Consider the following 15,000-nt stretch of genomic DNA (forward strand, 5'->3'; position numbering starts at 1 on the left):
GTATTTGGTGTTGAGTGGCCAGCTCTCCACCGACACTCCCATCGGGAGGCAGAACACCGGCACCGAATCCGGCAGAGGAAACGACTCCAGATCCTCCTCGGGATACCGGCTGATCAGACCTGCAGAACACACACACACAGTTACAGTTACAGACTGCAGATGCATACGCAGTATATAGTGTATGTGTGTGTAAGTGTGCGAGTGTGTGTTTGAGAGAGAGAGAGAGAGAGAGAGAGAGAGAGAGAGAGAGTATTTGTGTGCAAGTGTGTGTAGGTGTGTTTGTGAGTGCGAGACAGTATGTGTGTGAGTACAGTTACAGACTGCAGATGCACACGCAGTATATAGTGTATGTGTGAGTGTGTGTGTGTGAGAGAGAGAGAGAGAGAGTATTTGTGTGCAAGTGTGTGTAGGTGTGTGAGAGAATGTGTGTGTGAGTGTGTGTTTGTGTAAGTGTGTGATTGAGTGTGTCATGGCGGCACTGGAGTGCACACCTGCATGATTCTCTAACAGCAGCACCCGTTGTAACTGCCAGCGTTAATGCAGGGAAGTGTATTTTGACATGGCTGACTTTTGGCTACTACTCTGTGTGTGTGAGTGTGTGTTTGTGTAAGTGTGTGATTGAGTGTTTGTGTGTGTGTGTGTGTGTGTGAGTGTATGGGAGTGTTTGTGAGTGCATGTGTGCGTGTGTATGTAAGAGTGAGTGTGCGTGCATGTGTGTGTGTATGTGTGTGTGTGAGACACTCACCTGCTTCGTACACCAGAGCGTTTGCTTTAGACACTGAACGCTTGTAGCAAAGATACAGCGCGGGACCCCACTGCGTACACACACACACAAACGATCAAAACCCACAGAGTAGAAACCGAGAGTAAGAGAAAGACAAATAAAGCAGAAGAGGAACTGATGATGGTGATTCTGAAGTATTTCAAGCGGAAGGAATAGCGGATGTTTGAACAATCACAAACTCAGCGCTCGTTTAACACACTCGTTTAAATCAACAGCTTATTAACACACACTAGCATTTATAAGATTGGGGTCGGTTGGATTTTTAAATGTTTATGTTTAGAGTCACTTATGTATGGAAGCTTGTGTAAAAAAATAAAACAGGCAATTACGACATTTTATGTCACAATTCTGACTTTTTTTACCTCACAATTACAAGTTTAGAAATACAGTCAAACCAACATTTATTCAGACTCCTTCAACATTCCTCACATTATCAGTTTATTCACTATGGTTTAGAAAATGGTAATAAAATATGACAAGAACTTCTGAATGGTAGTGTATATGGTTTGATATGGATGCAATATGCTTAATAAATAAAGATGAGAGTAATGAGTCAAAGATCTGATTGAATCACTGAATCAGTGAATCATTGAATCAGGGACTCCTCGAATCGGTGAATCAATGAATCAATGAATCCTCAAATCAGTGAATCAATGAATCCTTGAATCAGTGAATCAGTGAATCAGTGAATCATCAGCACCATGCCCGTGTTGAGGTTCTTGTCCACTCGGCAGTAAGTGTGCGGTGCCGTCTCGCCCTTGCTGGGCATCAGCAGAGAGATCTCGGTCACGCCAAGAGTGTTCAGCGCCTGAGAGTCCGGGGCCCGGCGGAACATCAGGAAGGTTCTGTGTGTCCCGGGGCCACCGGAGCTCAGGCTGGCCGATCGGCTGTACGGGGTCGTCTCGATCAGGTGCCATCCCGCGCGCACCGGGTCCTTGCCCTCGTACAGAACACTGCACACAAACAACACAAATCATAATTCATGCATTCAGCAGCTTTTATCCAGAGAGGAACAAATCAATACATCAAGGAGCCAATAATATTCGTCAGGTTTATTTGACAGCTAGATTATGAAGAGAACTAGAGAAGAGTAGAAATGCAGAGCATTTTATTTTGTAAGTGCATTGATTTAAAGGTCCCATGACATGGATTATTTTATTCTTTTATAATGTTTCCTGGGGTGCCCTTATAATGTTAGTATGTTTTTAAGATCAAAATTGTTAATAATTTAGAAATAAAAGGCATATTTCCTAGCCTGATTTTAGCCTCTGATTTGAACACTCTGTTTGAAGGGGCGTGTCTGCAGTGAGACTTCAGTGTAAACGCCCAATGCTGTGATTGGCTGCTGTGAGAATTCAGTGTAAACGCCCAATGCTGTGATTGGCTGTGAGACTTCAGTGTTAACGCCCACTACTGTGATTGGCTGTGAGACTTCAGTGTAAACGCCCACTGCTGTGATTGGCTGCTGTGAGACTTCAGTGTAAACGCCCACTGCTGTGATTGGCTGCTGAGAGACTTCAGTGTAAACGCCCACTGCTGTGATTGGCTGCTGTGAGACTTCAGTGTAAACGCCCACTGCTGTGATTGGCTGTGAGACTTCAGTGTAAACGCCCACTGCTGTGATTGGCTGCTGTGAGACTTCAGTGTAAACGCCCACTGCTGTGATTGGCTGCTGAGAGACTTCAGCGTAAACGCCCACTGCTGTGATTGGCTGTGAGACTTCAGTAAACGCCCACTGCTGTGATTGGCTGACATGCTTGTATATGGAATAGCTAGCATTACATGTGGAACTCTCTCGAATACTTTTACTATTACAGCTATTATACGTTTTTACTATTACAGCTATCGGGATTAACGAATCGTGAGAAGTTTCTAGATCTATTCCCATCAAATAAAAGGTTGCAGTGATGAGCACTGAGCAGATGACAGCCTGTTGATCGCGTGAATGAAGATCTCATCATTGCAAAGCAGTTTCTGCACTCTCACTAATGATTTCACCAATGCAAACATGAGGTCAGTACAGTAAGAGCTTCGTTGTGTAACAGCGTCATTGATTTCATAACGAGTTTTGGCAAGTGTCCAGATAAACTCGCGCTGTGTGATTGACAGCTTGGGCGATTGGAAAGGGATTGTTCTTTGATCGCTTTCTGTATATATATTAATCACAGTTTAAGTAAGAATATTTTCATCCTACTAAGAGAAACGACGTGAAGTTGATCGTTTAGTCACTGGCTTGATTCACTGATGCATAAACAGTATTGAACAAGTTTGAGAGAAAGATTATCTGTCTGAACTTGAACAATTACACATCAGAAATCCACATAACCCACTGGTTCTTCAGAGGCTCGGATGAAGGAACTAAAAAAATACTTTTGTGTTCACTTGTACATCCAAACACTGAGCAACTGCCATGCTTCGCTCGTTTGCCAGCCATGATGTCTCTCAAGGAAAAACCAATATCGCGCTCGCACAGCTCATTTTCTCATGGGCGGCCAAATTCTCTTTGCGGGCAAAGCAGAGAAAGGGGAGGTGACCTTTCCCCTTATGACGACATGAGGGGAAGATTCTTGATTCGCCCGTCTGAGCTTTCATTCTCTCAAAAATACCCAGGGCTTGGTTTACACCTATCAAAATGTCTAGCCACTGGGGGACCATAGGCAGGCTAGGGGAACTCATATTAAGGTTAAAAAACCTCAGAGTGAAATTGTCATGTCATGGGACCTTTAAGGATATTTATTTCTATATTGTACACTAATAGATGAAACTATTTTGCTTGTAAATTTATTAAAGTCCCCCTGTGGTGTAAATCCAGCTTTTAATGTTGTTTATGTGTCTATGTGGTGTTTTTAATCTGCTTTAAGACAAAGCATGTGCAAATTCATAAGTCGACACCATTGCTGAGTATTTTCTCCTTAAAAGGTACAATATGTAAGATTTTTGTAATAAAATATTCAAAAATCACTTGCACAGTGTGATATATTTCCTGCAGTTGTGTACTCACAGTATCCCAAAAGTTCCCAAGGATTTGTAAATCAAGAGAAATTCCATTTTTTAAATGGGCTGCTATACATAAGCCGCTAATGAGATCTATGTACTTATATTTATATATATATATATATGATACAGTATCTCGCACAGCATGGCGTTTTCGAAAATATTTAGCCATTACATTACTTTTAGTAGGATTGTTTTAAACGTGTAAAACTGCACAGCATTAACCCACCACATCATCTGACAAACAGTTGCATATCAGTAAAAGGCTAATAGCATTACATTTCACATTCCTCGCTGCTAATTCATTACGATGACAAACTAGTGTGATCAAGCGTACAGGTATTACAAAAAGTAATTTATTAGCTGATATATCATTTCTATGATTCGTGAATTCCACACATCTCTGGATGGTGAAAACAACATCTCCCATAGTTCCACTCTCCTTCTCAGCATCATCAAGCTTCGTCTTTGTTATTGTTTTGAAAATGTGAAAAACTTACATATTGCACCTTTAAAACTGCAGTGAACCAAAGACAGTCTCAAACACACGCTTTGAAATCGCTGGTGTTTCTGACGTCACAAACTACCTTGTAACCAATCAGATCAACGTGTGATCGTCAACCAGTGGATCTCTGAGCTGAGTGAGTGAGTGGAGGCGGCGCTCATTTGCATATTCATAGAACCGCGCATACTAAATGAGGCAAGGGTGTCGAGTTACATTCAAGGTATTATTTTCAATCGAAAATGTTCAGTTTTTCTAGAAGTTTCAGTGTGTCTCACCCGAGCTCTACGATTGGAGGCTTGTCGTATCCTCTCCTGTAGCACAGGAACATGTGTGTGTTGTTCATCAGTCCTGCGCTCAGCTCCGCCGGGTGGCCGGCTTGTGTTTTCTCGATGCATGTGAAGCCCTCGGGGACGTCCTCTCCGAGCCCTCGGGCGATCACAGCGAGGTCTATGACGGGCTGCAGTGCCCGAACGCCCCTCTGATGACCCTCCTCGACCCGCGGGGAGGAGTCGCTCGCCAGACCCGCCACCACGAAGTAATCCACCAGCTGCGGACATCGCTCCTCCGTCATCACGCCGGTCTAAACACAACTGCAGACACACACACTCCGTTACACACCACTGCAGACACACACACACCGTTACACACCACTGCAGACACACACACACCGTTACACACCACTGCAGACACACACACACACACCGTTATACACCACTGCAGACACACACACACCGTTACAACACAGGGCTAATCAATGCAGAACATTCAACTTTCATCATTTAAGAATACACTGCAAAAAATGCTTTTCTTACTCAGTGTTTCTGTCTTGTTTCCAGTCCAAATATCTAAAAATTCTTAAATCAAGAAGCATTTACTTGATGAGTAAAGTGACATAAGATATTATGTCTTGTTTTCCGGGCAAATAAATCAAAATTAAGGAAGTTGTTGCTTACTCTCATACTCTCTCTCACACACACACACACACACACACACACACACACACACACACACTCTCTCTCTCTCTCCCTAAACCTACCCATCACACACACACACACACACACAAACCCAGCCCCTAAACCTACCCATCACACACACACACGCACACATTCATGTCTGGTTTACTATCTTTGTGGGGACTCTCCATAGACTTAATGGTTTTTATACTGTACAAACTGTACATTCTATCTCCTTACACTAACCCTACCCCTAAACCTACCCATCACACACACACACACTAACCCTACCCCTAAACCTACCCATCACACACACACAAACACACTAACCCTACCCCTAAACCTACCCATCACACACACACACACACACACACACACACACACACTAACCCTACCCCTAAACCTACCCATCACACACACACACACACACACACACACACACAAACACACTAACCCTACCCCTAAACCTACCCATCACACACACACACACACACACACACACACACACACACACACACACACACTAACCCTACCCCTAAACCTACCCATCACACACACACACACACACACACACACTAACCCTACCCCTAAACCTACCCATCACACACACACACACACACACACACACAAACACACACACACTCTCAATCTCACATACACACACTCTCTCTCATACACACACTCTCCTCTCAAACACACACACACACATCTGTCTGATCTGCACCACAAGGGTCAAAGGTCACCGCGCAGGACACCTGATGACAGCCTGAACTGCATCCGTCACACTCAGGGATTCACATCCACAAAACACACGCAGGTCGTCACGGCAACGGGCTCAGAACCGGACATCCCGTCGTGGGAAGAAACCGGGATAACTGAGGATTTAATCAAACATCCCATCAAACCTCTGCTCACCTGGACAGATGTTCACTGTTCCTCGCCGATCTGAGGTCATGTGACGTTTGATATCATCAAGCCGAGTCACAGTCAGCGAGAGAAACGAGAGCGACACGAGCTCGATCTGATGAAGAGAAGAAACGACCCGGTGAAACTCTCACCATCTCTCACCATCTCCCATCATTAAACCCACGAACACGAGTGTTTCAGCGAGAACACGTGCAGGAACTGAGGAAACAACAGATCGCTCGTTCACTTCCTCCACGACCGCTCACAAATCAGACCAGAAGAAACGTTTCCGGCAGAAACACACACTGAGAGAAACACACAGAGAAACACACACAGTGACGTCTGAGTAAATGAACTTAAACCATGTAAAATCAATCTATCATATTTCTAATGTTAAGTCATTTTTATTCCAGAAGCAGGACTCTCACGGTCTGCAATATGAGAGAACAGTGTGTGATTTATAGACCTGGAAAAGTCATGGAAATTAATCAAATATTCAAAAGTCATTGGTATTTCTATATGAAACTTTCTTTTTTTTTTTTGTTACGTCAAGCTCTAAAATATTTTATCAGGGAGAAACTTTTATATATATATATATATATATATATATATATATATATATATATATTAAAAAATAACTACATTTACTTTAAAAAAACAAACATAATTATGACCTACTGGAAAACTCAGTTCTTGAAACTTAATTATTTTAATTATTTCATTGAACCATTTAAATTAAATGTTATTAATTATGTTCATAATAAAATATTTATCTAAATATTTAAATGTAATTAGTGAGAAATATTTTCTTCCATATTGTGAAGTACATCTTAGTATAACAAAAGTTGTATATGTATATATATATATATATATATATATATATATATATATATATATATATATATTCACACACACACACACACTCTCCTATACTCTCACTCCTACTCATATACTCTCACTCATACTCTTATACTCTCACTCCTATACTCTCACTCATACTCTTATACTCTCACTCCTATACTCTCACTCATACTCCTACTCCTATACTCTCACTCTCCTATACTCTCACTCCTACTCCTATACTCTCTCTCATACTCCTATATTCTCTCTCATACTCCTATATTCTCTCTCATACTCCTATACTCTCACTCATACTCCTACTCCTATTCTCTCACTCTCCTATACTCTCACTCCTACTCCTATACTCTCTCTCATACTCCTATATTCTCTCTCATACTCCTATATTCTCTCTCATACTCCTATACTCTCACTCATACTCCTACTCCTATTCTCTCACTCCTATACTCTCACTCATACTCCTACTCCTATACTCTCACTCTCCTATACTCTCACTCATACTCCTATACTCTCACTCCTACTCCTATACTCTCTCTCATACTCCTATATTCTCTCTCATACTCCTATACTCTCACTCATACTCCTACTCTCTCACTCCTATACTCTCACTCCTACTCCTACTCCTATACTCTCACTCTCCTATACTCTCACTCCTACTCCTATACTCTCTCTCATACTCCTATATTCTCTCTCATACTCCTATATTCTCTCTCATACTCCTATACTCTCACTCATACTCCTACTCCTATTCTCTCACTCCTATACTCTCACTCATACTCCTACTCCTATACTCTCACTCTCCTATACTCTCACTCATACTCCTATACTCTCACTCCTACTCCTATACTCTCTCTCATACTCCTATATTCTCTCTCATACTCCTATACTCTCACTCATACTCCTACTCTCTCACTCCTATACTCTCACTCCTACTCCTATACTCTCTCTCATACTCCTATACTCTCTCATACTCCTATACTCTCACTCATACTCCTACTCCTATTCTCTCACTCCTATACTCTCACTCCTACTCATATACTCTCACTCATACTCTTATACTCTCACTCCTATACTCTCACTCATACTCCTACTCCTATACTCTCACTCTCCTATACTCTCACTCTCACTCATACTCCTATACTCTCACTCCTACTCCTATACTCTCACTCCTACTCATATACTCTCACTCATACTCTTATACTCTCACTCTCCTATACTCTCACTCTCATTCATACTCCTATACTCTCACTCCTACACTCTCTCTCATACTCCTATACCCTCACTCCTATACTCTCACTCATACTCCTACTCCTATACTCTCACTCTCCTATACTCTCACTCTCACTCTCCTATACTCTCACTCCTACTCCTATACTCTCACTCCTACTCCTATACTCTCTCTCATACTCCTACTCCTATTCTCTCACTCCTATACTCTCACTCCTACTCATATACTCTCACTCATACTCTTATACTCTCACTCCTATACTCTCACTCATACTCTTATACTCTCACTCCTATACTCTCACTCATACTCCTACTCCTATACTCTCACTCTCCTATACTCTCACTCTCACTCATACTCCTATACTCTCACTCCTACTCCTATACTCTCTCTCATACTCCTATACTCTCTCTCATACTCCTATACTCTCTCTCATACTCCTATACTCTCACTCCTATACTCTCACTCATACTCCTACTCCTATACTCTCACTCTCCTATACTCTCACTCTCACTCTCCTATACTCTCACTCCTACTCCTATACTCTCTCTCATACTCCTATACTCTCACTCTCATATACTCTCACTCTCACTCTCCTATACTCTCACTCCTACTCCTATACTCTCACTCCTACTCCTATACTCTCTCTCATACTCCTATACTCTCTCTCATACTCCTATACTCCTACTCCTATACTCCTACTCCCTCCTACTCCTATACTCCTACTCCTATACTCCTATACTCCTACTCCTATACTCCTACTCCTATACTCTCACTGCCATACTCTCACTGCCATACTCTCACTGCCATACTCTCACTGCCATACTCTCACTGCCATACTCTCAGCCATACTCTCAGCCACACTCTTTAACATACTCTCAGCCATACTCTTCAACATATACTCTCACTCACTCACTCACTCACTCACTCACTCACTCACTCACTCACTCACTCACTCACTCACTCACTCACTCACTCACTCACTCACTCACTCACTCACTCACTCACTCACACACACACACACACACACACACACACACACACACACACACACACACACACACACACACACACACACACACACTCTCACTCACTCACACTCACTCACTCACTCACTCACTCACTCTCACACTCTCACACTCACACTCACTCTCACTCTCACACACTCTCACTCTCACACACTCTCTCATCCTCACTCTCACTCTCATACTCACTCTCACTCTCACACACTCACTCTCACACTCACTCTCACACTCACTCTCACACTGACTCTCACACTGACTCTCACACTGACTCTCACACTCACTCTCACACTCACTCTCACACTCACTCTCACACTCACTCTCACACTCACTCTCACACTCACTCTCACTCTCACTCTCACACTCACTCACCCATACTCTCACTCACCCATACTCTCACTCACCCATACTCTCACTCACCCATACTCTCACTCACCCATACTCTCACTCACCCATACTCTCACTCACCCATACTCTCACTCACCCATACTCTCACTCACCCATACTCTCACTCACCCATACTCTCACTCACCCATACTCTCACTCACCCATACTCTCACTCACCCATACTCTCACTCACCCATACTCTCACTCACCCATACTCTCACTCACCCATACTCTCACTCACCCATACTCTCACTCACCCATACTCTCACTCACACTCACTCCCATACTCTCAGCCATACTCTTCAACATATACTCTCACTCACACTCACTCACTCACACACACACACACACACACACACACACTCTTTAACATACTCTCAGCCATACTCTTCAACATATACTCTCACTCACTCTCACTCCCATACTCTCAGCCATACTCTTCAACATATACTCTCACTCACACTCTCTCCCATACTCTTCAACATATACTCTCACTCACACTCACTCACTCACACACACACACACTCTTTAACATACTCTCAGCCATACTCTTCAACATATACTCTCACTCACTCTCACTCCTACTCCTATACTCTTACAGGACCGTCACATCAAACACAGGAACAGCACTGAAGTACAGCAGCAGTGAATCCATCCACAGATCAACACACACACACACACACACACACTGACTGAAGTACAGCAGTAGTGAATCCATCCACAGATCAACACACACACACACACACACACACACACAGACACACACACACTGACTGAAGTACAGCAGTAGTGAATCCATCCACAGATCAACACACATACACACACACACACTCACTCTCTCTCTCTCTCTCACTCACTCACACACACACACACACACACACACACACACACACACACACACACACACACACTGAAGTAAAGCAGCAGTGAATCCATCCACAGATCAACGGATTGCTGACGCAGGACAGAGGAACACACACACACACACACACACACACACACACACACACACACACTGCGGCAGGGCGATAGAGCATTGATCTAGACCCATGTGCACTCACACTTTTCTGGACTTATGACCATGGGGTCAAAGTTCATGAGACAGTATGGTGTCCCAATTGTCACTTCCGGTTTCTCACAAGCGCCTCCTTTACTTTTCATAATTGGATATTTGTCATAATTCAGAGTTATCATTGAGTATTACGAGTATCTGTTATTCTAAACCCAATCTGAGGCTGCGTCACATGAAGACTCACCCTGAATTAAACACACCAGGTCACCGACTCACACACGACCTCAGGTGTCTCCACTAGAAAACTCCACTTCCTGTTTCAGCAGTGATACGTTTCCTGTCAGCGCTGCATTTGGCTCTTTCTAAGCACTTTCAACATCCACTTCCTCAAACGCCTGAGCTGCACAACCCAAGAGTTTCCCTCGGACTCACATCCGCTCATCTGCAGCTGCACACACACACACATCTCTGTTATTAATACAGACACTCGCGTCTATAAACACCTTCAGATCGTGGCTAAACATCATCACTATCACACAGTTACTCACTGACACACACACACACACACACACACACACACACACACACACACACTCACAGTCACACACACAGTCACACACACAGTCACACACACAGTCACACACACAGTCACACACACACTGAAAACATCCTGCATTTATCGAACTTAAAAAAACTTGCAGTGAACTTATGGAAATGTTATGGAAGTAAATCAGTGATAGATGTCTGTGAAGCTGCACTGAATGAAAAGAACGCACTGCATTTTAATGCCTTATATTTTCAGCGCCTGCATTTCTGGGGTGAAACTCAACATTTGCTGGTGTATTTAAAGCTACAATATGTAATTAGTTTCGCCGCTAGCGGTCGCTAACCTCTTACAGTAACACCGGCGTAGGTTGATGACGCAGTGAATAAGCGGAATTATGGAGCTTGTTGTCATGGCGATGGATCTAATAATGTTTATGGATGAGTGAGTACACTGATGTGTTGAGCATGACTGTGGAGTGAAGGACGCGAGTGCTAATGAGAGACAGAGATCAGCGCCACACACGAGTCCCGCGGAGATAAAGAGATGAGGACATCACTCTACCGAACTAACTAGCTAACTGCTGAATGCTGAATGATACTCACAGGTCAGTTTATCAGACGACTGAAACGTGTGAGCTAACGCAGCGCTGCTCCACTCGCTCTACACTAGCACACTAAACTGCATTTGAGTGTGTTGAACGTTATATTGTTACTCTGTGTGTTAGCTTGTCTGTATGAGACTAGCAGTGAGCGAGATCAACATTAGCATAACACACTGATCATATTCTAACACTTCATCATGTTGAGCTGTATAACATTGATTAGTTTTATGTACATTTGCGCGTGAGTCGAAGTAAGCCGCGGACGCTAGCTCTCGGCATCTCGAAAACGCCAGTAGTTTAGTTCTCCTTTTGTCCCAAACTCTGCCTGCCATGATCCATCATGTCTGAACGAAACAACAGCATCGTGAGCGCGCCGCTAGACGTTACGCAGTTGTCCACGTCTGTCGCCATGGTTACTATGGCAGAACGAGCGGACACCAGGGATAACGCGGATGTTACGTCATTAGCAGGCGACCAGTGAACGGGGACGGAGTGGATGATGTAAGCTGAGAGAGACAGCACTATAACTCTGCAAGAGGTTTAGGGATATTTATGATACCAAAGTCTTCCATATTGTCTCTTTAAACTGGGAATATTTAAAATAGCAACATTTTACACTGAAAATTCACAAATTTATATCGTCAAAATAAAGAGGTAAAACTGCATCACTGTGATTATGATCATCGTTTTCAGAATCGTCGGAGGACAGAATCATATACAGTGAGGAAAATAAGTATTTGAACACCCTGCTATTTTGCAAGTTTTCCCACTTGGAAATCATGGAGGGGTCTGAAATTGTCATCGTAGGTGCATGTCCACTGTGAGAGACATAATCAAAAAAAAAAATCCAGAAATCACAATATATGATTTTTTAACTATTTATTTGTATGATACAGCTGCAAATAAGTATTTGAACACCTGTCTATCAGCTAGAATTCTGACCCTCAAAGACCTGTTAGTCTGCCTTTAAAATGTCCACCTCCACTCCATTTATTATCCTAAATTAGATGCACCTGTTTGAGGTCGTTAGCTGCATAAAGACACCTGTCCACCCCATACAATCAGTAAGAATCCAACTACTAACATGGCCAAGACCAAAGAGCTGTCCAAAGACACTAGAGACAAAATTGTACACCTCCACAAGGCTGGAAAGGGCTACGGGGAAATTGCCAAGCAGCTTGGTGAAAAAAGGTCCACTGTTGGAGCAATCATTAGAAAATGGAAGAAGCATTAAACATCTTTACATTGACGGAACATTCGCTTCTTTTGAACAATTGACTCAAGTTTTTAACTTACCAAGGTTCCACTTTTTCAGACACTTGCAAGTCTGTGACTTTGTCCGTAAGCATTTTCCGGGATTCCCCTCGATCCCACCCTCCACCATTGTCGATACCATATCAAATATCAATCCTTATCAAAGAGGGGCCATCTCTACGATTTATAATACCTTTTTCACATGTTGCCCTTTGGATTCTGATAGTCTGCGGATTACCTGGGCTAGGGATCTTAATATAGAGATAGAGACAGAAACATGGCATTCGATTTTGAAACGTGTTCACACGTCATCTGTTTGTGCTCGCCACGGGGTTTTACAGTGTAAAGTGGTCCACAAGGTACATTGGTCCAAAAGTAAATTAGCCCGTATGTTCCCTGACATTGATCCAAGCTGCGACAAGTGTCATCTAGAACCGGCTAATCTAACTCATAAGTTCTGGACTTGTCCTGCTTTATCTCTTTTCTGGGAGTCGGTTTTTGACTCACTTTCCGCTATTACTTCTGTCAATATCCATCCCTCTCCGCTAACTGGCTTGTTTGGAGTTTTACCTCCTAATTACTCATTGCCATCTCATTTCGCTGAGTTGGTAGCTTTTCTTACACTACTAGCGAGACGTTGCATTTTGATGAACTGGAAGGGTCCTCGAGTCCCTTCTCATACTCGGTGGATAAAAGATGCCTTATTTTTTGTTAAATTGGAAAAAATTAAACACTGCCTTCGTGGTTCCATGATTAAATTTTCAAGAATTTGGTTACCCTTTTTTGAGCATGTTAAATCTCTGCAGCTGGATGCAGTCTCAACTGTCTGACTGACCGCCCAACCCTGCACTTTCAGTGGTTTTTCAGTTTTCAACTGGTATTATCGTTAGCAGCACACATTATTTTCTAAGTTTTGAGGTTACTCAACTTTACTTGCTGGACCTAGTTAAGGCTGACCTATTTCTGTATTCTGACATAAAACTCTTTTATATATTTTATACTATACTAAACCTGTTAGTACTGTGAGGGATTTTGTGTTGGTGTTTTTGTATTAATGTTGTTGTTGTTTTTTTGTTGTTTTTTTGTGCTTTTTTTTTAAATTTAATTTAATTTTTGTTTTTATATTGATTGTTTGTCTTTGGTGTTGTAAAAAATTCAATAAATAAATCATATATAAAAAGAAAATGGAAGAAGCTAAACATGACTGTCAATCTCCCTCGGACTGGGGCTCTATGCAAGATCTCACCTCGTGGGGTCTCAATGATCCTAAGAAAGGTGAGAATCAGCCCAGAACTACACGGGAGGAGCTGGTCAATGACCTGAAAAGAGCTGGGACCACCGTTTCCAAGGTTACTGTTGGTAATACACTAAGACGTCATGGTTTGAAATCATGCATGGCACGGAAGGTTCCCCTGCTTAAACCAGCACATGTCAAGGCCCGTCTTAAGTTTGCCAATGACCATTTGGATGATCCAGAGGAGTCATGGGAGAAAGTCATGTGGTCGGATGAGACCAAAATAGAACTTTTTGGTCATAATTCCACTAAACGTGTTTGGAGGAAGAAGAATGATGAGTACCATCCCAAGAACACCATCCCTACTGTGAAGCATGGGGGTGGTAGCATCATGCTTTGGGGGTGTTTTTCTGCACATGGGACAGGGCGACTGCACTGTATTAAGGAGAGGATGACCGGGGCCATGTATTGCGAGATTTTGGGGAACAACCTCCTTCCCTCAGTTAGAGCATTGAAGATGGGTCGAGGCTGGGTCTTCCAACATGACAATGACCCGAAGCACACAGCCAGGATAACCAAGGCGTGGCTCTGTAAGAAGCATATCAAGGTTCTGGCGTGGCCTAGCCAGTCTCCAGACCTAAACCCAATAGAGAATCTTTGGAGGGAGCTCAAACTCTGTGTTTCTCAGCGACAGCCCAGAAACCTGACTGATCTAGAG

General features: G+C 42.9%; 1 protein-coding gene across 5 annotated transcripts in view; it reads right to left on the reverse strand.

The window, feature by feature from the left end:
• Nucleotides 1–15,000, reverse strand: part of dennd4b (DENN/MADD domain containing 4B) — a 48,727-nt gene that overhangs the window by 30,866 nt on the left and 2,861 nt on the right. The window contains exons 2-7 of one of the 5 annotated variants that reach the window (XM_084384664.1): nt 10,891–11,094; nt 6,152–6,257; nt 4,559–4,873; nt 1,485–1,737; nt 746–815; nt 1–119 (exon numbers count right to left, since the gene is read on the reverse strand). The exon at nt 1–119 is cut by the window's left edge and continues 51 nt beyond it. In XM_084384664.1, coding sequence (XP_084240790.1) covers nt 1–119; nt 746–815; nt 1,485–1,737; nt 4,559–4,854 — 738 coding nt within the window. In that variant the 5' untranslated portion in view covers nt 4,855–4,873; nt 6,152–6,257; nt 10,891–11,094. Of the gene's footprint in view, nt 120–745; nt 816–1,484; nt 1,738–4,558; nt 4,874–6,151; nt 6,448–10,890; nt 11,095–15,000 lie in introns of all 5 variants that reach the window. The other 4 variants (XM_084384662.1, XM_084384661.1, XM_084384663.1 and 1 more) reach the window with 4 other exon arrangements.

Source organism: Rutilus rutilus (genome assembly GCF_951802725.1).
Source record: "Rutilus rutilus genome assembly, chromosome: 17".
In the NCBI taxonomy this organism is placed as follows: Eukaryota; Metazoa; Chordata; class Actinopteri; order Cypriniformes; family Leuciscidae; genus Rutilus; species Rutilus rutilus.